The sequence below is a fragment of the Ceratotherium simum genome, chromosome 25, assembly GCF_057802395.1.
Source record: "Ceratotherium simum simum isolate JZ-2026a chromosome 25, ASM5780239v1, whole genome shotgun sequence".
NCBI classification, from domain to species: Eukaryota; Metazoa; Chordata; class Mammalia; order Perissodactyla; family Rhinocerotidae; genus Ceratotherium; species Ceratotherium simum.
The window spans coordinates 6867548-6893453 of record NC_141924.1 but is presented as its reverse complement, the minus strand read 5'-3'; the positions used below and the strand labels follow the sequence as shown (position 1 = coordinate 6893453).

Below are 25906 nucleotides of genomic sequence, written 5' to 3'. Positions count from 1 at the left end.
AGAAGAGGCCCGTGGGTTCTGAGGCAGACTCTAGAGGGCTCCTCTTGGGAAACCCTTCTAATTGGCAACAGAATTGAAGGACGTGGCATGGAGACAGAACCCCAAAGGCCCCCTGTCTGTGAGGGTCGGCCAAGAGCCTTCATCATGGGCTGCCTGGACTAGCCAGGTCACCCTCTGGAAGGCACCAGCCTGCAGCCTCCCTGGGTGAATGTGCTCCCTCCATTAACACACAAATGCATCTTTGACTGCAGGGGCTGATGGAGTTAGGAGCCCCTAACTCTTCTGGGCCAGTGGTGGGACTGGTAGGCAAGGGAGCTAGGAAGGGAGAGGAAGCTGAACTGTGGCTGGTCCCTGCTCGGGGGGCCCTCAGCTGGTAGGGCTGGGAGACACCCTCTGAAAGAGATCATTCTAGTGAGGTCTGAGATAAAAGACATATGGCCTACGCTCCTTGAAGGCTGCTCCCCAGCCTGAGGCCCCGCGCCTGGTACGTAGTGAGCACTCATTCATTCAGCCAACAGCCAAGGGAGGATGGAAGACGGGAGGGAGGGACGTAGACAAGGGTGCCAAGGAGGGCAAAAGAAGGTCCTCACTCCAGCTCTGCCGTGCCGCCACCTAGCCACCCTGCCTGAGAACTGGCTTGGTCGAGAAGCCCCGCCCCCTTTCCCTCCCACACCCAAGCAGTCACCAAGGCTGCTGACTCCTCACCACCTTGCCCATCTGTCTCATCTCCACTCCCATGACCCAGCCCTGGCTTGGGCCTCAGCCTCTCCCCACGGGCGTAGTCTCCATGCTCCTTCTGGATCTCCCGGCCTCCAGCCTCTCCCTACCAGTCCCACTGGCCACTGTGATGACTCTAGTCAGAACAGGACACAGCACCTCGGCACCAAAGATCAAGTCCAAATAGCATCTCTGGGGTCAGGTGTCTCCACCTCACTCTGCAGCACCCTGCACAAGCACAGGTCTGGATGCTGGGGTGGGGGAGACAGCCCTCAGGTGTGACTCTGCCCAGCTCTGCTCCGTGTGCTCACCACTCACAGGTAGAGGCCACCCCCACCCCTACCAGCCACTGAAGAGTCTGGGATGGGCCTATGCACTGTGATGGATATGGTTGTTTTCCAGCAAGAAGGGTTTCCAGAGCCGACACCAATGGGCTGTAGTTTGATCTCTTTCCGAAAGGCCTCTGTAGGCAGGACTGTGGTTTGCCCATGAGGTTTGCTTTTTGGCCCAAAGTGCTGGTGTTTGTTTTTATTAATAGCTGGCTGTTTGTCCCACTTTGGACCAGGAATCCAGGTTTGCAGTTATTTATAACTAAAAATTACTTCTGGATCCAGCTTTGGTTGCCTTGTGTTTCCCATGAACGTTTCACGATTTGTAACAGAGACTCTGTGTTCTGCCTGGACCCCGCCCATGTTTTCCTGGCTGCCAAGAGCCTACTGTGTGTCAAGCCCCATGCCTGGCTCCGGCATTCTGGCTCCCATTGAGGGTCCGGGAACAGAGGCAGAGGCACCAACCCATCTCAGGAACCAAACTCGACCTCCAACCCTGAGAGCTCCCTCCTGGTCCCGGAGGGCTGAGGCCCCAGCCCTCCCTGGCTCCTTTCAGAAGGGAGGCTTAGGCAGAAAAGCTGTTTGGCTATCGAGCGGCTCTTGCAAAATTGCATTTGATGAGTTAAGTGTAAATAAAGGAGAACCAGATGGATTAGATTTCTGGTAAAATACACATGGGTCTTAGAGCTTTGGGGCCTAAGTTCTGCCAGATCTGGGACACTCCTGGAGCTGTTAGAGGTGCTGGCACAGGAAGCCAGGAGGTATGACTGGTCTGGGCATCAGCTGGGGCCTTCTCAGGGGCTCCTGACTCCCCAGCAGGTCAGCTGTGTGTGGAAGACACAGGGTCTCCCACTGCAGCCCTGCTCTGACACTGAGCCTCTTAGGCTGGGCCCAAGTCCTCCATGAGTGGTGGGTCGGCTTTCCAGACAGGCAAGCCCACAGCACACCCAGACCCGAGGAGCGAGGCCAGGGCAGGCCAGAGCGCTGTTGAAGCTACTGGCCTTCAGGGTCTGGTCACCGCATCCCTCATCTGGGCCCCAGCTCAATCCCAGCTGCTGCCTTGTGGTCCCCCAGCGATGGCTGAGCAGCGATGAACATCTCTAAGGACCGGGATTTTGCTGCCTAGCTCCGACTGCCAACCGCTTTGCCTTATAATAATCTGCATGCTGCCTCCCTGTGATCACCACCTACGGGTCTTGGTTCTTGCCCTGCAAGTCACACCAGCTGGAGCACAAGATTCAATGAGTAACTTGCTGTGTAACTGTGGGCAGGTCGCTTAACCATCTTGGGTCTTGTTATCCTTCTCTATAAAACAGGGACAATAGTACCTGAATTGTTCTGGGAATTAAAGAACATGATGGAGGTGAAGCACTTGGCACGGTGCCCAGCACACACAAACTACCAACAGATGTTAGCCAGGGCTGAACATAGCCACTGCAAAGGCTTCGGGGCTTTGGGGGACGGTAAAGTCCCTTCCAAACCGGAAAAGTGACAGCAAACTGCATCTGAAGGGAGTGCTCAGCCCTGCCTTGGCCTTCCGTCTTCAAGCAGAGCAGCTTCAGCTCCTGGAACTGCTCTCTCCTGATGTAGGTTCTGGCCTGCTCGCCACCTGAGTCACCCTTCTTGGGGGGGCCCAGCCTATCAGGTGCTTAACGTTGGCCCAGAACTGGACACAGGGCCATGCATGTGGCCTGCTCTGGCTGTGAGACAAGCCCTACCCTCTCATGCTCTGCCCAAGCTACCTCTTTCATTTCTCAAATCACTTATTCTTATTGAGATATAATTCACATTACATAAAATTCACCATCTTAAAGGGCATACTTCAATGACTTTTTGTATATTCACAAGGTAGTGCAAACATCACCACGATCTAATTCCAGAACATTTCCATCACCCCAAAAAGCAGCCCAGGACCCATTATCAGTCCCAATTCTCCCCTCCTCCAGCCCCTGGCAACCACTAGTAGTCTAGTTTTTGTCTTTACAGATTTGCCTATTCTGGATATTTCATTGAAATGGCATCATACTATAGGTGGCCTTTTGTGTCTGGTTTCTTTCACGGAGCTTAATGTTTTCAAGGTTCATCCACAATGTAGCACGTGTCAGTACTTCATTCCTTTCTATGCCTGAATAATACTCCATTGTATGGATAGACCACATTGTGTTTATCCATTCACCAGCTGATGGACATTTGGGTTGTTTCCACTCTTTAGCTATTATGAATAATGCTGCTACGAACATTCATGTACAAGTTTTGTGTGAATGTGTTTCAATTCTCTTGGGTATATACCCAGGAGTGGCATTGTTGGGTCATATGGTAACTCTATGTTTAACTTTTTGAGGAAATGTCACTGTTTTCCACAGTGACTACACACCATTTTACATTCCCACCAGCAAAATATAAGGTTTCCAACTTCTCCACAGCCTCGTCAATACTTGTTATTTTCCATTGTTTGTTTTTAAAAAATTAGAACCATCCTAGTGGGTGTGAAGTGGTATCTCATTATGGTTTGATTTGCATTTCTCTATCTAATGATGTTGAGCATCTTTTCACGGCTGATTGTCCATCTGTATATATCTTCTTTGGAGAAGTGTCTGTTCAAATCCTTTGTCCATTTTTAAATTGGGTTATTTGTCTTTTCACTGTTGAGTTGTAAGAGTTATTTATATATCCTAGAGACTAGACCCTTATCAGATATACGGTTGACAAGCACTTTCTCCCATTCTGTGGACACTGCCTCCTTTAGAGCGGCCTCAGGCAGCACTAGACCCGGGGAGCTCAGTGCACCCATAAGGCCAGGTCAGTGAGGCCTGGGCTCCTCTGGTCACTGTTCCTGGAGATGGCACCCCGTCCCATGGCTTTACCAGCCACCTATTTGCCAATGCTGCCCAAACCTCTGGGCCTGCCTGCTCCTCTGCTCCCCAGACTAGACCTCAGTGGCTGACCCGGCACCTGCACCTAGAAGCCCAACAGGCAGGACAAACCTAACAGGGCCCACACTGAACCCCTAACTCCACCTCCCACAAACAGAGAAGAGAACAAAGCCAAGCCCGGTCCTGCCCTCAGCCTTCCCCATCTTAGCCAATGGCAGCACAACTCACAGTTGCTTCAGCCACAATCCCTGGCAGTCATCCTCGACACCTCCCTACCCCACTCCCCACATCTAATCCCTTAGCAGGTCCGGTACCGTCAGCTCCGCCTGCAAATGAAGCCCAAATACCATGACATCTCCTCACCTCCACCCCTGGAATTGCTGGGCCCACGCCCCTCATCTCTGGCCTGCGTTCTTGTGTTGGCCTCCCCACTGGCCTCCCTGCTTCCACCCTTGCCCTGCCGCCCCACGCAGTGACCTCTAAGTGTCAACCAGCTGGGCTAGGCCCCTGCTTGAAAGCCTCCAAAGGCTTCCTCGCTCGCTTTGAATAAAACACGAACTCTCTTTCCTGGCTGACCAGGCCCAAGTGAACTGCTTTGCCCACACCTCCTAGCAGCCTCCCCCTTGCTCATCCGACTGCAGCACGCTGTGCCCTGGCTGTCCCTTGACCACAGCTACTTGTTCCCATCTCGGGGCCTTTGTACCTGCTGTTCCCCTGCCTGGAACGTTCTTCCCTGACCTTGGCATGGCTGGTTCCTCCTCATTCAGACCTCAGCTCACATGTCACCTCTACAGAGATGTTCTCCCTGACCACCAAGCTAAAGCAGCAGTCACCCATACTGCCTGCTGTCTACTCGGTACTTCCATCTACCCTGTCCTTCCTTCTACCCAGTACTTCCATCCACTCGGTACTTCCATCTACCTGGTATCTTCTGCGTGTCTGTCTCTCTGTCTCCCCAGAGAATGCAGAGTCCTTGAGAACTAAGGTCATGTCTGTCTTCAGCATCGCTATATCCCAGGGTTTTAAACAGTGCATGGGACACATAATCCCCATCTGCGGACCAAGTAACTGACTGAGAACTACAAAACGTGGTTGGGCAGGCAGCTCTGGCCTGGGGGCCCTGGCTCTAGGCCTGTCCCATCAGGGATGAGCGGTGTGGCCCCAGAGGGTCTGCCCAGGGAGGTCCTGGAGCTCCAGGACCCAGTCAAGGAAGGCAGTCCTAGATGAGTGATGGGAGTGAGTGCTGGCCAGCAGGTCTTTGGGGGACAGAGGCCATTGCCTCATCAGGAGGGTGAGCGAGGGCTGGTCAGAGAAGAGCTGTGCCCATATGCCTGTGTCAGCTTTGCCTGGGAGTGGCCCCATCCTGGGGTCAGCACAGCCCTGCCTGTGTGGAGCCTGTGGAGAGGATGGAGGAGGAGGAGACTCCCTCAGATACACCAGCATGTGAGCACTGGTGCTCAATGAATGAACGGACCACACAGGGGCTCCTGTAAGTGAGCACAGCCCCATGTCCTCCTGCTTCGTCGGTGCCTTCAGTGGGACGAGGACCACAGTCCAGCTAAAGAAGAGCCGTTCTAACTGGGCACTGCTTCAGGAAGCAGGCAGAGAGGGTGGGGGTCTGGAGACAGTGGGTGCCCTCCTGAATGACACCCTGTTGACCTCTGTCTATGCCACTTACAGCAAGACCAACTCTTCCTCTGATCTCTCAAGCACAGCAGGACGGGAGGGAAGCCCCACTCCCTGAGCCCCTGCTCTGTGCCAGGCACTCTTGCTCCAGGGTCACACCTAGTCTCAGCCCAGGGCAGCAGCAGTGTTATAACCAGGAGCTCCGAGTGGCGAGCAGCCTGCCCTCGGTCACCAGCACGTGGGTGACAGGGCCAGGATGGGAACTGGACGCTTTTGCCACCCCCCCGCAACCCCCTGCCCAGGCCTCTGACAGCGCAGCTGCGAACAGGATCCTGGCTGGACATCTGTGGGAGGCACTGGAGTTTTTAAAAATTTCTTTTGATGGAGATAGGAGTGGAGAAGTGGAAAGAGGGAAGGAGAAGAAAACCAAACAAACAAATTATGGACCCAAAGCGAGGAGCTCTAAGAAAGGAGAGGGGAAATGCTCTGACAGGATCCTGAATGAACATCCTCAGAAATAAAACAGGCCTGCTGAGTGCGACTACCTGTGCACGGGGCGGGCGGGGGAGTCTCGCTGCCTCAGGAAAAACGTCTCTGAACCAAGCAGGGCCCAGGAGCCTCCCACGTTGCCCCGGCTAACACAGGGCCTCTGGCCAGTCACCACGCCCGACTCCAGCCGGCTTCAAGGACTTACTTCCAGCATCAACTTCCCACTCTCAGTACTGCCTGGAATTCTGAACTTCGGGGCAGCAATTCTTCCCGACTGAACTCGGCATTTTCTTCCACCTTCCAAAGCTGTTGTGTAAAATCCAGGCCTTTCCACTTGTCAGGCTATTGTGTGTGCTTCATGGTGGCCAGTTCTCTTCCTCCTTCCCGCCAGCGCCCTCCACGTGCACACCAGTCGCCACCTGGGAGTTCTCCCTGAGTGTGAGGCTCCCAGCAAACCCCAGGCCCGAGGCTCCTGCCTCCGTCCTGCGATGGCTCCTTCACTGGCTCACTGTGAGCGGGCTTGTCCCTTCCTGCTCTCAGCAGTCCCTCGTGGCCAGGCCCTGGGGGGTCATGTGGCCACAAGACTGAGAAATGACTTTGTGCTGACAGAGTGGACACACTTCAGAAAGCGGCAGACTGAGGGGCTGCAGGAAGGCAGAGGTGGAGGCTGACATGGCCCCAGGGAGCTTCGTGGAAAAGGGGGCACTAAGCTTGGCTGAAGCAGTGGAAAGATCACCATGCCTCCCCATGGCCAGCCCCACCCCTTCCAGCCCCAGTTTTCGGCCACTTCCTTTCCATGGCATTCCTCCTCTCAAGAACCTAGCATGGCTCCCCAACACCTGTCCAATAAAACTGTTCTATTATTTAAAAATTTGAATTTACAAGGAATTTTGAAAAACAGCACACACACACAAAAAGGATCAACAAACCTACACTCCAGCTACAACCATAATCATGAGCATCTATTTTGTTTGCCTTTTTTCATGCACTGATTTTCACCTAGTGGTAATGAGTCACTCTGTACACGACCTTTCCCCTTCCTCACAGAGAGTTGAGTTGGAGCGTTTTCCATGCTGGGACTCAGTCCTGACTGCCCTTCTTGCCTGCTGCTTGTCCAGGAGGCAAGGGACCCCCACCATGCCCTCGGTGCGTTCGTCTCCATGCCACCCCATTGATAAACTCCCCTGTGAGAGACACGTCTGGGCAGCTATCCCCCTTTCCATTTTAGGGATTATTTCCTTCAGATGGATTCCCAGAAGTGGGGTTCCTGGGTCAAAGACTGTGGCCTTTTTCTTACCACCGGACCCCTTGAGTCTGCACACGATTTGCTAATTTCCCCTGCGTGCGTGTGCTTGAGCAGGTGCTTCATCTGAAGTCACCGTTCTGATGCCCACATCTCCCCCAGAGAACTGGCTGTGATGAACCACCTGTGTTTGTTCTTTCAGTCATTCACTCAACAAGTGCCCGAGGCCCTGCCCTGGGGCAGGGAGTAAGCAGTGAGCATGAGGTCAAGGCCTGCCCTCAGGGAGCAGCCCGTCCAGGGTGGAGAGGTGGTGAGACCAACAGAGATCAACTGCTGATGGGGTCAGAGCTGTGCAGGGAGGAAGAAGGTGCTGTGGAGAGGGACTGGAGGCCTAACCGAGAGGCAGGGGAGCCCCTCTCTAAGCCACGTGAGGACCAGCCAGGGAAAAGTGCGCTTGGTGGTAGGATGGGGGTGCACGCATGTGTGTGCAAATCATGTGCACACGTGGACGTGCGTGTATGTGCGTGTGTGTGATGAGCCTGAAGCGGCAGCTGGGGCCCTGGCGGCTGTTGAAGGAGGGGCTGGAGCCAGGCTTGAGCCCGTGACGTGCCCAGTGTGCAGCCAGAGGTGATCCCCCGACACTCCTCCATTTGCCAGCCTCAGGTGTCCGGGACTCAGACCCCAAGAGCATTTACACTCCTGGCTCTGCCCACAGAGACCACCTTTTTACAGATCGTCGTCTACTCCGGAACCTTCTCTCCTACCTGGCCAAGCCTGTCCCACCTCTAGGCTTTACACATGCCGCTCCCTCCTCCCCTCATCCCCTCTCCACCTCAACCCGGCAACCTTTCACTCACTCCCAGCCGGGTGAGATCCCCGCCCCACCTGCCAGTACTTGGTGTAGCATCGATTACACCAAGGATGCCATGGTGGGAGTATTTCTGCATACAGCCAAGAGCTCCTGGAAGGTGAGACTCCCGTCTGACGGATCTCAGGACCCCCGACCTGGGACATGTGGCACTCGCGGCACTTGCTGACCCAGAGGTTACAAACCGTTTCTCCCAGGCACGTCTGCTGTGCCAACCAGACAGCCACAGCAGCAGCTCTCAGTGCCCACAGGCTGCCAGGCCACCCCCAGTCTGGGCTCTGACTCCTGTCCCACATCTCAGCTATGCAATTACACACCAACAGCAGGAGAAGTTCGCATGGAATACCGGGGGGACGCAGCACACAAACATCCACGCGTGATCATAACCATATAAAGTCAGGTCACACACAGGCGATACTGGACAGGAACATTAGGACGTGAAAACCGCTGACCTGTTGGGGTGGGGGAATTATTTTCTGTCTTTTCTATTGATTTCTCTGAGTGTTTCTGTATAATTACTACACGTGTGGAAGATGGGTAAGTAAACAGACCTTTTCAACTCCGCGTGATGAGCACTGTGACTCCGGTCAGTCCCCGCAGGGTGGGGAGCAAGTCCTTGTGCTGGGAGGGTCAAAGAGGAGGTGCAGAAGGATGAACAGGAGCACTCAGGACAGGCAAGGGGAGACTGATGGTTCTTCAGGCAGGAGGGAGCCTGGAGGGCATAAGGTGCCTGGGGACAGTCTTAATACTCATACTAAGAGAAGGCAAGGGTAGAGTGGCAGGCAGAGCCCAGATCATGAGGGGCCAGCTGCCAGGCTGAGGATGCCAGACTCCTCCAGTGGCAACAGGGGCCCCAGGAAGATCCCACTCAGAGGGCTCCATCAAATGGCCCCAATGCTGTCTGACCCCTTGGCAGCCAGCAGATGAGCCAGGGGAGGGCAAGTTGGCCTGAGGGATCCTCTCCCACCATTAAGGTAGCACCTGGGAGGTTACTAAAGACCCCAGACCAAGCAGCTAGGCGGCTGCCATGGCTACCCACTTCCCACAAACAAGGAGTGCCGGCCAGCCGCAAGGCGTCTCTGCCAGCCGGTCTATTTCCAGCTGCATGTGGTTGGGACAAGGTGGGTGACAGGGAGGGGTGCTGGGGCAGGCGATGCATGGGGCTGGCTAATGGCCACAGTAAACAGCCAGGGCCTGTCCTGCTGGTGCTGGGGCAGGAGGGTCACTGCGGCATCTGTCCAGACACAGCCAGGCCCAGCGAATGTCCAGGGTGACCCCAAACACCGCCCAGGGCCCAGGCTGCTCCAAAATAAGCACGACTGTTGGCAGAGGAAGTGCTGTACTGCAGCTCTGGGACACGCTTCTTTGTTGATAATGCCCCTTTTTAGGCACACGGCTCAGTTCTGGTTTGGGGCATGTGTTTTGGTGGTAGGGTATTTTTAAAGAGCCTTGACAAGACACTTATTTTTTGTTTATTTCTCAGAGTTCTGACCAAGCCCTTGGCACATGGACTGCAAACAAGAAAGATGAAGGAAAGTGTCTGCTTGCCTGTCCTGTCCTCTGCAGCTGGGTGTTTTTCTTTGCTGTTTATGGCCTTGGCATTCTTCACCCTGGGACAAAGCAGGACTTCTTCCCCAAGCCACCAAATTGAGACCTATTCAAAGGTGAGGCTGGCACAGGGCAAGTGAGACAACAGATTTCAGCCCAGTCCCACCAATGGGAAGGGAGGCCTCATATGGTGACGTGGCCCCTGACCGACCTACAACCCAAGGAGAGTGGGAAGGAGGAAGGAAGGGAACACTCCTGATGCCCACCGTGTGCCCCCATGCTTTCACACAGACCACCTCCCCATATTCCTAGAGTCCCCTCACAGGAACATCATCACGCCTCCTTTCCTGGGACAAAAAGTGAGAGCAGAGAGCTGGCCCCAAACCACCAGCTAGGAAGGGAGCTGGGAGCCGAGGCTTGATGTGTCTGATTCCCAAGGCCTGCTTTCCCCTCGTCTAGAACCGAGACCAGAAGGCGCTGGGCATGGAGAGAGGATGGGGCAGTCTTGAGCCTGGGCAGCCGCAGAGGGTATAGTCTCAGGCTGTGGGAGACTTCCCCAGCACATCTCCACAGTTTCTAGAGTGCTGATGCTCAACCCCAGTGGCAGGCTTGTGCACTCCCCACCGTCAAGTGGTGCTCCTCTGGAGCAAACCTCTGCCCCCTGCCCCAGCCATCCACCTGTCCCTTCATCACGTAAATGAGCCTGTGCTGGGCCCAGGGACAAACAGCTAAGTCACCCTGGGGCTCAGCCCTCCAGGAGCTCCTGAGGCAGTAGGGGAGGCTCACCCCCAGAGGTCCAGCGACAAACCTGGGAGCTCAGTGCTGAATCTGAGGGAAGCCCGGGGGCCGTGGGCACCCAGGAAAGGCTTTCTGGAGGGGCTGATGTCTAAGCCAAGTGCTGAGGGACAAGTAGGGCTCAGCCAAACAAAGTGTTAATGAAGAGCATGGGGAATGGTGACTTGGGCAGAAGGAAGAGCAGGCAGAAGGACACTCCAGAGCAGGAAAGGGTGGCACGTTTAGGGAAATGAAAGCTCTTCCATGCGCCAGAGACCACAGTTCTGAGAAACAAGGAGGGAGAGGGAGACAGGGACTGCCTCTAGCAGGGGCCAGGAGGACACGGCAAAGAGCCCGGCCACTGCCCCTGCGGTCGTGCCATGCCGCCAGGTCACCAAATCACAAGATGCTGGAGGGAGAAGGGCTCTGACACAGCAGCCACGCCACGGGGTTCCACATAGTGCTCCCGGCCCCCCAGGGACCTTGCAGGGGTGGAGGGAGGCTCCATGGAGAGCAGGCTCTCTGGCTAGGCTTGCCTCCCATTTCAGCCAGAGCAGCATGACCACTGCATGATTCTGCTTGAAATAAAGGCTTCTGCTGCTACAAACAAAACCCTACAAAATCTGAAGACCACTGGTCAAATCCCATCCCTTTATTTCATATGTGATGGGGAAACTGAGGCACAGAGAGGCAAAGAGTTGCCTAAGGTCCCCCAGCAAGTCCAAGGCCCAAAAACCTGACTCTGGCTCTTGGTCCACTGTCGTTTCACCCCAGCACCTGCCTGGCCCCTTCTGTAAGAAGCATCTGTAAGATGCACCCCGTGGCTCTGTGCCCCCCAGCCCCTACTTTGACCCTGAGCTGGCCTGAGCTGGCCGTGGGCATGAGGCTGTAGAAGGCCACTCCATCCCCGAAGTACAGCTAGCTCTCAATTAACCCACCTCCCCACACCCCACTCCAGGATCTCCCTGGTTCTGCAGCGATTTGGGGAAAGAAGGAAGCCCGTTTACAAAGACACACAAGGCATCCAGTGTGTTTCTTTTTCTCAGGCCAAAGAATTTCCACCAGATTAACAGTTGTAAAAAGCCGGGAGGAGAAGCGTGTCTGAATCCAACTGATCCTTTGACAGCAAATGCCTCCAACCAAGTGTGTTTAGATCACCTGAGTATGGGCCAAGACTGGGGACCCTGGGGGTGGGGTGCATAAATAAAGAGAACAGGAAAAAACCTCTCGAGTTTACCTTAAAAAACATGGGTGTTTATGGAGTAAGCATATAACTGTCCGAAGTTGTTTAGTTTTACATTAAAATGGTCAGCATTTTTTCCTAGCAAGAAATGCATCTGAGCTGTTGAAGCATAAAGACAAATAAACAGAGGCAACTCAAGCCTTCATTAGGGTTCAAGGGAGCAACACGTTGTCCCCAGCCGTCCTCCAGGAGGAGAGGGGTGCCTTCAAAAGGGCCGAGGCCGCGTGGCCCTTTCATCCTGCCGGGACCAGCCCAGCCCGGCGCAGGGGGAGCTGCGACCACACCGACTGAGCAGCTGGGCATCCACGGTGACTTCCTCCCACATGTGCAGCTGGGCTCCTGGGCCCTGTCAGGCTCCCCAGCTCCTTTCCTTCTCTTCTCCCTCCCCTTGGCAGCCTCCGGCGTCCCCTGCACATCCACCTCATCTGATCCTAACTGTAAGGGATCATGCCCATTTTGTAGAGAACAAAACTGGGGCTGAGAAATGAGGTGACCTGTGTCCAAGGTCACAAAAGGAGCATGTGGCAGAGCTGGGACTGGAAGCCCTGATGCCACGGGACCCCATGTCAATGGAGCGCAGAAACTAATGCAAGAGGATGGGAGAGGTTTCTGACCCCGGAGGGTGGTGGGTAGTGGCTCATTTGCCAGGAATACCATGTAGAACGTGAGGAGCAGTCCCCAGCCAAAGGGCTTCACATGCAGCCCAGGGCCCAGGCTCATCTCCTGCATCTTTGCCAGCTCAGAAAATACATCCATTTTCTTCTAAAACTCTTCTGACTTTGCACATTAGGGATAAGGGATAATCAGGTAATTCACATCTGTTGAGTCCTTATCATGTGCCAGGCACTGTGGTACATGCTCGACAAAGCTCATCTCATTTGGTCCCTGCATCATCCCTGTCAAATAAGCGCTGCTATTAGCCCCACCCTATAGATGAGGCTACAGAGGCCCAGAGAAGTGAAGTTACTTGCTCAAGGTAAGTAAGTAAGTGATGAATCTAGGATGCAAAACTAGGCAGGTCGATTCCCTAAGTTTCTGGAGGGCTGGGAACAGGTCATCCATCTCCTCACTGCAGGCTTCTAGCCCAGGAAGGTGCTGGAAGGCACAGGGCGGGTGCTCATGAAATCTTTATGAAATGAATGAATGTTAAGAGCTCTGGCTTTCAACGCCATCTAGAAGCTCCAGACTCTCACATTCCCCCCGAACCCCAGATCTGAACACCCCACAGACTTCTGAACTTGTACACCATTTCTACTTGGATGGCTGTTGATTACCTCAAACCGAACTTGGTCAAACAGACTCTTGAGTCCACCCCTCTCCCCGCTCCAAAATTTGTCCTCCCTCATCTTCCCCGTCTCAGCCCCAGCAGAACAGCCACACAGAGACTCCAGGCAACAGCCCAGCAGTCAGCCTTTATCTCTCTTTCCCTTACCTCCTACATCTCATCCACCAGCAATTCCTGTTGGCTCTGTTTTCAAAATACATTCTGAATTCAAACACTTCCCAACACCTCCACCAGTGTTACCCTGGACTGAGCCACCAACATTTCTGGCAGACCACCACAGTAGTCTCTGCCTCTTATTCCCTGTAACACATTCTCTACTTAGCAGCCAGGAAGCAGATCCCTTTTAATTAAAATGTCAAGCAGAGTATTTCAATCTTGGGTTAAAATGTCCCATGGCTTCCCAGCTAATTTAGAATAAAATCCCAACTCCCTTCTAGGGCCTATAAGGCCCCACGTGACCTGGCTCTGCCTACCTCCTGTCTTATCTCCTGTTCCCAAACTCACCTAGCTTGTCCCCATCTCAGGCCACTGTACTTGTCCTCCCTCTTCTGTCTGGAGGGAAGATCTTCCCTAGATCCTCAGATGGTAGCTTCCTCCTCCCGGTGCCCCCTTCCCTTGAATACGGGCAGACCTCTGTAACTGCCTTGTCAGGTAGAGTTTGGGAGAAGTGACTTCTGAGATGAGACTATAAAACTTCTGTGCACTTGTGTCATGTTCTCTTGGGACCCAGGCGCCATGCTGTGAGGAAGCCCACACCGGCCCAGTGGAAAGACCACACGGAGAGGCTGCCCATGAGCGTTCTGGCCGACAGCCAACATCAACAACTAGACATCAGCGAAGAAGCCTGCAGATGAGCTGTCCCTGCCGTGCCCTGTCTGAATTTCTGACCCACAGAATCCGCAAGCAGAACAGAATGGTGTTTGATGTCACTAAGTGTGGGGTGGGGGGTTTTTATGCAGCAATTGTAACTGGAACACCACCTCACCCAACGCTGCCACTCTTCCCCCATCACTTTCCATCACATTATTTTATTTTTTTCACTGGGGTTGACCTGACTGAACTTACCTTACTGAGTTACATGTTTACTGGGGTCTTGTCCTTCCCCCCTTGCTAGGTAAGTTCAAAGCGTGGGGATTCTGTTGCTGTTGTTCACCATTACTGCGTCTTCACCACTTAAAACCAAGTCTGGCACACGGCAGGTGCTCAGAACAATTTTATGGAATAAACAAATGGATGACTACTAGGTGGAAGGTTTTAGCGTCACTGCTAATATAGCACATTCTACCTGTCATTCAGGCGTGAACATTTCTGGGGGTCCTGTGACAGGCACCCCATCTAATTCATCTTGGTCTCTGCCAGGTGCCCAGCACAGAGGTCTGCTGAGCTTGAGGGCTTACAAGGCACTTCTACAAATTCGTTTATTCATTCATTCTACAAATATTTATTATACGCCGATGATATGCCAGACACTGCACTAGATTCCAAGGAGGAAGATGGAGAGATAAACAAGACAACTTCTGCTCTCAGGAGAAGAAGAGAGGAGCCCAGCAGAGAGCCACAGTGGCAGTGTGCGTGACGTGGTCACAGAAGGCTTTGGAGCAAAGGGAGATGCAGGGTGGGTCTCGGATGACAAGCAGGACCGCACCAGGTCCATGCTGGGGGAGGGGTCACAAAGGAGGAGCTATGAACAGCACGGATGTGTAGAAGGACTCTACGGGTTTAAGGAAGGCTGGGCCAGAGGGCACAGGTGGGCAAGGGTGAGTTGGGGGAGAGGAGGCTGGCAGGGCCCTGGCCTGAGGGGCCTCATGAGCCAGTGGGCAGATGAACTGGGTGCTACTGTGAAAGCAATGAGAGCCTCGAGAAAGGGTTCTGGAAGAACAGGGCTCTGTGTGGTCACAAGGGGTAGGACAATGTCCCAAAGAAGCTCAAGGGCTTCCACACAGCTCCTACACGAGCGGCAATCTCCTGCCTTGGCCTTGGAAGGCAGTACAGGCTTTGGGGAGGAGGCCCCCATGAGGTGAACTCTCTGGAGAAAGGGATGCCCTCTCGCCCTTTAGCATGCCACCCACCAGCCTGCCTTGGCAGATGCCAGCCTTTCTCAGTGACTCCCAGACTCGCAGGGGGTACATACTAACACCCCATGGAAGGAAGCCCTTCCTTGAGCATGGCCAGCCTCCCAGAGCTGGCACTGTTCCGGGCAGCGTGGGGCAGGGGGTGGGCAGTGGCTTTCAGGCTTGAACTGGCAAACGCACAGACCTGGGGTCTGGTCCCAGCTCTACCATTTACTCGCTGTGTGACCTTACGCAGGTCACTTTCGCTCTCTGAGCCTCGGTTTCCTCATTTGTAAAGGGGGGACACTAATGGCTCCTGCCCATGGACACTGTTAGGACTAAACGAGAGACTGTGAGCACAACATCCTGGACGACTCTGGGCACACAGCCGAGACTCGACCTAAGTTCATCATCTCACCTGCGTAGAACTGTCTACCTCGCACAGGCCAGGCATATGGTAGGTGCCCAATAAGTGTTAATGGGGATGTAGTGATCTGGTTAATAAAACAACTTTTCTGCCGGACCTAGCTACAGACCACTTCTCTTCATCAGGGGAAAAAAGTGATGAGAAGCAAGTCCAAAATTCAAACTGTGAGCAACTTCAGAAACATTTTTCAGTAAGTCAAGATAAAGATTGGGGTCGAAGAAAACATCTGGGTAAGTGAACTAATGGCTTTAGAGAAAAAGGAGCCTTGCTTTGTGGAGACGGGAAAAAGTTATCCACTGCTGGTTTTAATTTAAGATGAAAAAAGTCTTATTCTATTAGCCTAAATATTGCTCTTATGTCCAATTGCATGGAGTTTGAAATAATATTTTTCAAACAGAACTACTGCTATTTCAAGCAATTATGATGCTAAAAGCAGTCATTTGGGGCTGAGCAAGGATCTCATCACGGTTTCAATTCCCTCTGGTGTCATTTTCTGTTATATTTGAGAAATTCTTCAATAAAGATGTCAAATAGAGAGAGGGTTTTGCTCCTGGAGGACAGATTTGGCCACCCTCCAGGACACAGTCCCAGGCAAGCCATCTCCACAAGAAAATAACCTCATTTGCTCAAAAGAAAAGAAAAGGTTAAACTGTGAAAACTCAGGCAAGAAAATAACTCTTAAGCCATCAGCCTCATTTCTCCTAATTAAGTCAGAACGCTTTTCAAACTGTGCTGATCAGGATTTATTCCAGCCATCATCCCTGAGGAATTCAGCGGTGGCTGAGAGAGGAATGTAACAACCGGACAAGACTCTTGACCCGACTTCTGGAGACCAAACAAGAAGAGACGCAAATGGGCCTAGCTTTCCCCGACGGGTGATGGGTTGTGGGGTGGGGCTCAGACTGACTGTATAAGGCAGAGAGAACAACAACTCAGTCAGCTTCCCACAGCCACCAAACACCCACTGGGAGCAGGCCCTGTGCTAGAAGCTTCAGCAGCAGCATGAGACCAAGCAGGTAGTTAAATGACCAAAGCCAACTGGCTGAGAGCAATGGGGAGTGGTGGGGATTGTGGCAAACAGGAGAGCACACACTCCCTCCAAAGGGGGCAGCTGTAGCACAGCTCCTGCCAGTTGCTGCCAGTACCACACTGAGACGAGAGCAAGGGATGCTCCTGCTCTCGGCCCCATGCTTTGAGGGTCCCTGCTCTGTTCCGCCCATGGCTGCAGCCCTCTTCATGGAGTAAGGAGTCCAGAGGGGTCATATGCACCTAGAACACATACTCCTCCCCCTTCTAGACCACATTCTGGGTATTTGAGACCCTAAAATTCCCTGTCCAAAAGGCCCCAAGCCTGTCTGTTCTCAGAGGGACAGATGACAGCACCAAGCAGTAGCAAAAGGGAAGGTGGTTTGGGGGCAAATGGCCAGAGCTTGAACACTCAGGTTAGGGTGTCCTCAGGCTCCCTGTGGTGTAGGATGGAGCTGGGTGAGAAGACAGGGGTGGGGAACAGACACTGCTCATTCTACCACTTTCTGGCACAAACTCCACAGAGTCCTAGAATTCTACACTCCAGTCCAGCCTTCCAGGTCAGTAGGAATGAATATTTGTCAAAGTAGAATAGATTGAATATGTTTTAGTTTTGAAGCTTCGTAACGGCTTTTCCATATTTAGCCATGTGGGATATGAGCCTCCATTTGCACTCCTGCCTGAGTCCCACAAATGTCAGGGGCCGGGTAACTACGGCCAAGTAGCAACAATGCTGGAAATATTGATTTTTATGTGACATCCCTTGATCTTTAAATGTTGACAAATAATTCAGTTATCATCATCATCAACACTGTGGGGATAAATCCAGCAGGCTGGATGAGGATTGTGGGCTGCCAGCTTGAAGCCTCTGCAACAATATGATGACAATATCCAGCATCTGTGCAGAATTTTACATCAGCATGTACAGCCCACCATATCCACTTTCACCTTTAATCGTCACAGTGACGCTCTGAGACAGTGACCCATTCTCTAGTTAGGGGAACTGAAGCTTAGAGAGTGTGATAACTGGTTCCAAACCATAGAACTCATGAGTGGTGGTGACAGAATTTCAGGCTACATCTTCAAACTCCAAGCCCAGCCTCCTCTTCAGGGTTACCTATTTCAGCCAACATTCATCAAGCCCCCGTGATCCTGACACTGTGCTGGGCACTTCAACTCTTACAGCTTCATGGATGAGGAGTGGTGGCTCAGAGAGGTTACGTGCTCAGTCTAGGTTGGAGCCGGCTGGAAGCAAGGTCTGACTTCTCTAGAGCCGGAGTTTTGTCTCGAGAAGGAGAAAACCCAAACAAAAAGAAGTCTGTTGGGAAGAGTCTGCCCTCCGCTAAAAGCAGAGGAGCGACAGAGAGAGCCTTTTCTCGGTGACCATATGTGCGCGTTAGAGCCGTATGAAGCTGCAATCTGTGCTCGGAGGTGGGGGTGGCGGGACTCTTACCCAGTTCCTTAAATTAATCAGCTTAAAAGGAATCCATTGTGAAAATAATGTTGTTGAGACAAAGACCTGCACAGACGCCACCATCGGTCTGGAGGCAGTACCTGCCGCAGCCAAGAACGAGGCTGTTGACAAATAGTTGGTTCTGCACAGGCGGGAGTGCTATGACTAGAAGGGGAGCCTGTGTGTCAGACATGGCCCAGGGAGCGTGGGCAACAGGCTCTGGCCCCCACGAGGTCTCAGAGGCGTCACAGCAGCACCTCAATACATCTCGCCTGAGAGCCGATGACCAGATCGATGCCCATTACATTCTGACTGCTCAGGCTAGGCACTCTGCCAGACGCTCCACTTCCACGATCTCGTTCAAGCCTCATAAGAACCCTACAAGACAGGGACTACAAGTTCTGTTTCACAGATGAGGAAACCGAGGCACGGAGGTGAAGTAGCCAAAGGTCACACAGCTGATAACTGGCGGAGCCAGGATCTGAGCCCAGACAGGCAGGTCCCAAGGTCTGGCCTCTTGACCACTGGGTGATACTGCCCGCTGTCCCACAGGCACTGTCAGCTTTGCCTTCAGGGACTAATCAGTTGCTGAAATGTACTCTCTCTATCATCTGAAAAACGGGTAAACAACTGGCAGACGCTGACGCTGCTGGGAGGATTAGATGAGATAACACTTGAAGGAGACTTCACTTGGCGTCTGGCACAGTGTGCAGCCCCAGGTGTTCACAATCTAATCAAAGGCCCTGCCCACCTCCGCAGCCCACCGCCTGCCATTCCTACCCCCATCCCCCTAGCCCGGCCTCAAGGAGCTCTCCACACAAGCTGTGCCCTCACCCCAGCCAACTGCTTCCCAACCTTTGAAGATGCTGCTCCATGCAACCTCCTCAGCCCACGCAGGGGTGGCTCTTCACAGGCCCCTCTGCGCCTCAACAGCCTGCTGTCCAGACCTCTGTTTCAGCACTGATTTCCGGGGTAATCACACGTTCACAGATCTGTTTCCTATAACAAACTTGTCTGAGGTCCAATATGCACTAAACAAAAACAGGCAGGGAACTCTAAGGCTAACACACTACGAAGAGGAAAGGTCTCGTGTACTTGGGACGTCAAGTGTCCCGTGCCATGCACCAACACACTGGCTGACACGGTGGAAGGTTTGCCGAGTCCTTTCAGCAAGCACTGCATCGAAAGCCATAAAAAAATCCCAATGACCCTCTGACCCAGTAGTTCCACTTCTGGGAAGAACTGCAAAGAAGACAATTGACAAAACAAGAAAAAAATTTTTATGCCCAGAATCACCTCTGGATTCTGACGTAAAAACAAACAAGATAAGCAAACAATCTAAATGTCCAAGCACGAAGGGTGGCCAAGTCACCTAGAGCAATACTAATGCCTGTTTGTTGACTATTTACAACTACTAAGTGCCCGTCACTTCACTGTGTCATTCCATCCTCACACACAACCTGGTGGAGCGGGCGGCACAACTATCCCGTGTTACAGGGGGAAGACTGAGCACAGAGGTCACGATGATATAACAGCTACTAGTACTGAGAGCCCCGTGCCAGGCACACTTCTCGGCCGTTGGGACATTATCTCAGTTACTGCTCACAACACAGCCAGGGAGGAAGCTGCTCTTCACATCCTCCCTTTATCAACGAGCGACCGAGGCCCAGAGACGTTAATAACGTATCCACGGCCACGCTCCTCCAAGTCCATGGTCTTAGCCTCTAGATGCCAGCCGGCGTGCCCCAGGTCACTCAGCAGTCAGCAGCAGAAGAGGGCTTGGGGGCTGGGCACAGCTGCTATGAGACCCTGTGCTTTCTACCGTGAGGTCTTCCTCCCGCCACAGACTGCAAACCACCTCTGTTTTAGGTTGAATTGTGTCCCCTATGAGGTGCTGAATTCCTAACCCCCAGCACCCGTGCAAGTGACCATTTTGGAGACAGGGTCTCCAAATGATCAAGTTAAGATGAGGTCAGTAGAGTGAGCATTAATCCGACATGACTGTGTCCTTATAAAAATGGGGAATTTGGACACAGAGACAGCCATGCACAGAGCAAAGACAATGTGGAACCACACGGAGAACATGATCTACAAGCAGAGGAATGCCTGAAGTGGGGGACACATTCTCCCTCGAAGCCCTCAGGAGGAACCAACCCTGCCAACATCTTGATTTCGGACTTCTCGTCTCCAGACTGTGAGAGAATAATTTCTACTGTTTAAGGCCCCCTGTCTGTTACTCTGTTCCAGCAGCCCTGGGTCATTAGTCACTTATCAGACCACGAGGCAACTAGGAAAATGGCAATAACAGGGCCCAGGTAAAAGTACCTGAGATGCACGTGGTGGTAAAGGGAAAATCAAGGGACAAACCAAGCTAACCCCCTGACCCCTAGAGTGAAATCACACCTGGGTACAGAGAGAAGCCTGAAAGGAAATACACCAGCATAACTAAGATGCTCTCCAACTGGTCCTCCCTGTTCTTCCACATTTTATCCAGCAAGCTTGCATTACTTTAAAAATTTTATACAGCTGGCTTAAAAACATATCTTTGAACCACGAGAATCTAGAGGTATATAAGAATCCTTGTTACGGGCTGAACTGTGTTCCCCCAAATTCATGTGTTGAAGCCCTAACCCCTAGTACCTCAGAATGTGACTGTATTTAAGAAAGGGCCTTCCAAGAGGTAATGAAATCAAAAATGGGTTGTTAGGGTAGGCCCTACTCCAATATGACTGATGTCCTTATAAGAAGAGGAGATTACGACACAGAGAAAAAGAGATACCAGATACGTACACATACAGAGAGATGATCATGTGAACACACTCAAGGAGGTGGCCATCTTTATGTCAAGGAGAGAGGCCTCAGAAAAAACCAAACCCACCAACACCTTGACCTCAGAATTCTAGCCTCCAGAACTGTGAGCAAATAAATTCCTGTTGTTTAAGCCCCCAATCTGTGCTACTTTGTTATGGCAGCCCTGGCAAACTAAGACAAGGAACCAAAGGAGGGCAAGCCTTCCCACAGCCACCAACACTGCAAGTGGGAGCTGAGAAACAGGCGGGGCGTGCCCAGCAGGCAGAGCACGGCTGCTTCACTCACCGAGGCAGTTGTGTCCATCGTGTGCCAGCATGAAGCCATCAAAGCAGGTACACCTGTAGTTCCCCGGGATATTGATGCACTCATGGACACAGCCCCCGTTGTAGTAGTCATTCTCACACTCGTCGATGTCTGCAAAACGAGAGGCATGAGAGGCATCAGACGAAGAGCCTGGGGGTCCCCTCTCCCCCCACCTGCTGAAGCCACCAGGACATGTGTGGTTAGGGGATGACTCAATAGGTATTCATTGAAGTCCTTGCTGGGGGCTGGGGACCCAAAGATGACAAAGATGAAGATCCTGGCTCTGCAACAAGGCTGGCCACCACCTGGCAGAGCAGGGCCGTGTACCAGGCACGTGCAGGGTACCTTCCAGCTCTCACCACAGTGAAGCAGGCAGGATTCACATCCAGCTCCGCCTCCCTCGAGAGCATCTCAACAATAGTAGCATGTGGGGACCCTGCCTAACGGCCCCCAAAACTGGCTCTCTTCAGCCTATCGGAGAGCCTCCCGGAGATGGAGGGCTCATTACCAGTGAAGCAGGGGATCACATACAATGAACTTTGCATACACCAAAAAGTGTAACCTCTGGATTGAGAGAAAAGTCCATATACTCCCCCCAGTTTCCCTCCACCTCAGCGTCTGAAGCCTGAATTTCTACTGCTCCAGTGTCCTTGTTATAACAAAGGCTTCTGTCTCACAAACAACAGCCAATCGCCTTTGTAAAGGTCACCCTTTTTGCTATTTTAAGTCTTTTTCAACACTTCCCATCAGGGGTCAAAGGGCTATCAGTGCTGGAGTTCCAGAGAGATTTGAGGGACCTCGGAGAATAACAGGAACAGCTTAGTGAACACTCAGAGAGCTGCTTCTGTACCCACGGCCCGCTGGCAGCACCATATGTCATTATCTCTTCCAACCCCACACAAGCCCAACGACGAAGGCACCGTCACCGTTATCCCAATTTTACAAGGGCACTGAAGAAACCGAGGCGTACGGAGGCCAAGACTCTGCCAGAGGTCACACGCCTAGGCAGCGGTCCAAGCGGGCTTCGAACCAGCGCAGCCTGGCTGGGGAGCCCGAGGGGGCCTAACCGCGTCCGTCTCCGGGAGTGGCGAGCAGGGCCGACACCAGGGCACGGGAGAACCGTGGGCGTAGCCTGGGGGCTCCCCGTGACCCCGAACGCGCCCTGGGCTCGCCCTCTCAACCCACACCCACGGCAACCTCCACAGCCTCCGCAGGGAAGCAGGAAACGGGAGCCGGGGGCGCCCCACAGCAAAACAGGAAGTGCCGTGCTCAGTGGAACCGGAAGAGCCCCAGTTAAGCAGAACCGGAAGTGCCTCGCAAGAGGGTACCGCGGGAAGCAGCAGTCCGTCCTCTACCGGGTTGAAGAGAGATTTTCCAGGCCAGGTTCCAGCTATGAAAGCCGGGATGGGGTCAGCCTGCAGAAGACAGGGGATCGAAGGCAAGCCTGGCTGCTCCCTGAAATGCCTGAAGAGCTGGCAAGGGGAGACACCCAGCTCCATGTTCTCTCCATGCTGGTCCGGAGGGCAGAGCTACACACAGAAGCGGAAAGCCCTGGGGGCCAGTTAACGTTCGCAGATGGGAATATCCATCTGGAAGACAGAGCCTGTCTCAAGAGGTAGTGAGCTCCCTGATACTGGAGGTGACCAAGCAGTGTCTGGACCCCCGCCTGCCAGGGACGCTGCCAGCAGAGGGGATAACGTCAGTGAAAACAGCAGCACGAAAGCGCCAGGATACAGAGGCTGGCTTGTGCAGCCTACTCCTGGTGCCCACCCACCCGACCACGATGAGGGAAAAACAAAGTAGGCCGGATGTCCAAAGGTGCAAGAGACAGAAGCTTCCGCCTAAGCTGCCTGCAGTGGCCATCAGCATCAGCTGGGAAGCAGACTCAATTCTGCAAGTCATTTGAGTGGTGTTTAATCATTATATTTAATGCACTTAGAAATTTTAAATAACATTAGAAGAGGATATAAGATTTTACGTTGGGAAGGGCGCATGGTTTATAAAGACTGAGATATTGATTACCTCCCAATCTCTGCAGCCCTAACCTTTTGCCAGAGTCCCAGATACACTGATCCAACTACCTCTCCCCCTGGATCTTCCACAGATACTGCAGGCAACATGGCCCAACTTGAACTCATCAACCTGCACTTCCCTGGGGTTCCCCATCCCAGTGAATGTTGTTATCCTTCCACCTCTCCACTGACATCAAATCAGCTACAAAAGCACGGTTTTTCTACACCCTTCCTATGGTTACAGTCTGCCCGCTGGTCACCTATTTCCACTACCTGTCAGCATGAGCGTCGTTTCTCATCTGATCTGAACCAGCAGCTCCCAAACTGTTCCTTCCCTCCTGTCCTTCATTCAAGCAGGTGACTCAGGAGAACATCCTAGGGTGGACATGTGACTTAGGTTGGATCAGTCAGACTGAGGAGAAGGACTTTTATTCCATGCTTGGGTAAAAGAATTCTCTCTCTCTCTCTCAACTTGTACCTCAGAAGGAAGTATGCAGGTATTTTCTCCTGAAACATACACCAGCCCATTTAATTTTCACAGCAACTCTCTGGAGTAGGTATTTTAACTCCATTTTGTGGTTGAGCAAACTAAAGTGCACAGAGGTGAGGTAATTGCTCAAAGTCACATAGTAAGTGGTAGGGCAAGGATCAGAACAAAGGTCTTCCAGTCTACAAAGCCCATGTCTTTTCTAATAAGTTAGGATGCCCGTGACATGCCAGGCATTGGCAAAGTACTTTATATATGTTATTTCACCCTTGGCCCTTGGCACATTTATGCTGTGTACTGACAAAGTGTTATCCAGTCATCCAAACACCCATTCACACATTCATCCTTCCACTTGATGTACATCCATCCACACACACACACACACAGACACACACACACACAGACACACGCCTATCCATCTGGCAAATAGCCAGCCAGCCATGCATCCATTCATCCAAACACTCATCCACCCACTCATTATCCATCCATCTAGTCACTTCATAAGCTTTCCATTCAAATACCCACCCAACCATCCTTCCATTTGTCTATTCATGCTAAAATCTATCCATCTAAATATCCAGTCAGCTGACCATCCTTCCATTCATCCAATCACCTATTGACCCATCCATTCATCCAGCCAAACATCCACCCATACATCCAGACATGCATGCATCCATCTAAATATTCAGCCAGACATCCATCCTTCCATTCATCTAAACATCTACTCATCTAAATATTCATCCTTCCAAACATCCATTCACTCATTCACCCATCCAGATGCCTAAACACCCATCCATCTATTCATTGATCCAAGCACCCATCCATCTATCCAAACACACACACACACATATCCAACATCTACTCAGTCATCCATCTATCCAGCCAAACATCCATCCATCCATCCATCCATCCATCCAGCCATCCATCCAGCCAAACATCTATTCATCCACCCATCAATTTCCTCAAACATCATCCATCCAAACAGCTTACAAAATACATATAATGAGATTTTCAAAAAGAATAAGATGTTAGGGTGAAGAAAAAAGAAATGAGGGTCGAAGAAGAAGAGAAAGCTGGTGAACGTTGCAGAAATACACTCAGTAATTCCAGCACAATTGCAAACGGTAAGCCGTACATATGGCTCTGAGCTTCCTAGATGCCAAAGCAATGAAGGAAACACAATCACAGAGTCACCACATCCATAACATTTAATTAAACCAGCTATTTTAATGGTGGTAAAGTCTGAGAAAAGTATCACTTCCCCTGAATAGGATAATCATGTGCTCCAGTTTGCCTGGCATAGTTCCAGTTTGTGCCTGTTGTCTGGGGGTAATTATGAACAGCAACCTTTTTATATCAAAATGGCAAACTATTTGTTCACTATACTCATAAGCCATTATAAAGAGATCACCGAATAGTCAATAAAACAACTCTAGCCTTTTCCTTCGACTCCCCACAGTGTAGGCCACAGCAGGTGCCAGTGGGCTGAAGAGTGCAGGATTGTTTGCTGTTTACATCTCTTCCCTTAATCCATCCCCAAAGATTTCCCCCAGATCCGAGCATCACTTAGAACGGCCAGGTCCTCTCCAATCTCTAGGCCTGAAGTGCTCTCACAGGCTTTGGAGGCCAACCTGCTTTACCAGCATCCTGGATGGAGAATGTCTGCTCACAAACCAAATCTCCCTGGATTTTCTGGGTCTGTGCCTTGAATTTTTGTTTTTTAAAATCATGTGAACCTCCTCCTTTAATATATGAGATAAACACACGAATAAATCTACTAAAAAAATCTCTGCCAAAGCAAGTATATTTAAAATTATTGTAAAAAACATATCCAAGAGCCACCAGCCCTGGAGGAGGTGCCACAGGCCTCCAAGACACCCATCAGGCTCAGATCACTTTTTAAGGACCATTAAAGCCAGAGAATGAGGAACAGGCCAACGACATGGGGAGAGAGGAAGGGATAGAGGGAGGCAGAGCCAAGATCTCTGGATGTTTATTCTTAAAAAACTGTTGTGTGGGGCTGGCCCCGTGGCGTAGTGGTTAAGTTCTTGTGCTCTGCTTCAGCAGCCCGGGGTTCACAGGTTCAGATCCCAGGCGTGGACCGATGCACCGCTCATCAAGCCATGCTGTGGCGGCGTCCCATATAAAATAGAGGAAGATGGGCACGGATGTTAGCCCAAGGCCAATCTTCCTCAGCAAAAAAGAGGAGGATTGGCAACAGATGTTAGCTCAGGGCTAATCTTCCTCACAAACAAAACAAAACAAAACAAAAAACTGTTGTGGGTTGAATTGTGTCCCCCCAAAAGATGTATTGATGTCCTAAACCTTGGTACCTGTGAAT

At 52.1% G+C, this 25906-nt stretch overlaps 1 protein-coding gene across 2 annotated transcripts in view; it reads right to left on the bottom strand.

Annotated features, from left to right (window-relative positions):
* SCUBE1 (signal peptide, CUB domain and EGF like domain containing 1) overlaps positions 1–25906 on the bottom strand; it is a 138783-nt gene that overhangs the window by 96411 nt on the left and 16466 nt on the right. For both annotated transcript variants that reach the window (XM_087448781.1, XM_087448782.1), the window contains exon 3: positions 21049–21177. In XM_087448781.1, the coding sequence (XP_087304907.1) occupies positions 21049–21177 (129 nt within the window). The remainder of the gene's footprint in view (positions 1–21048; positions 21178–25906) is intronic.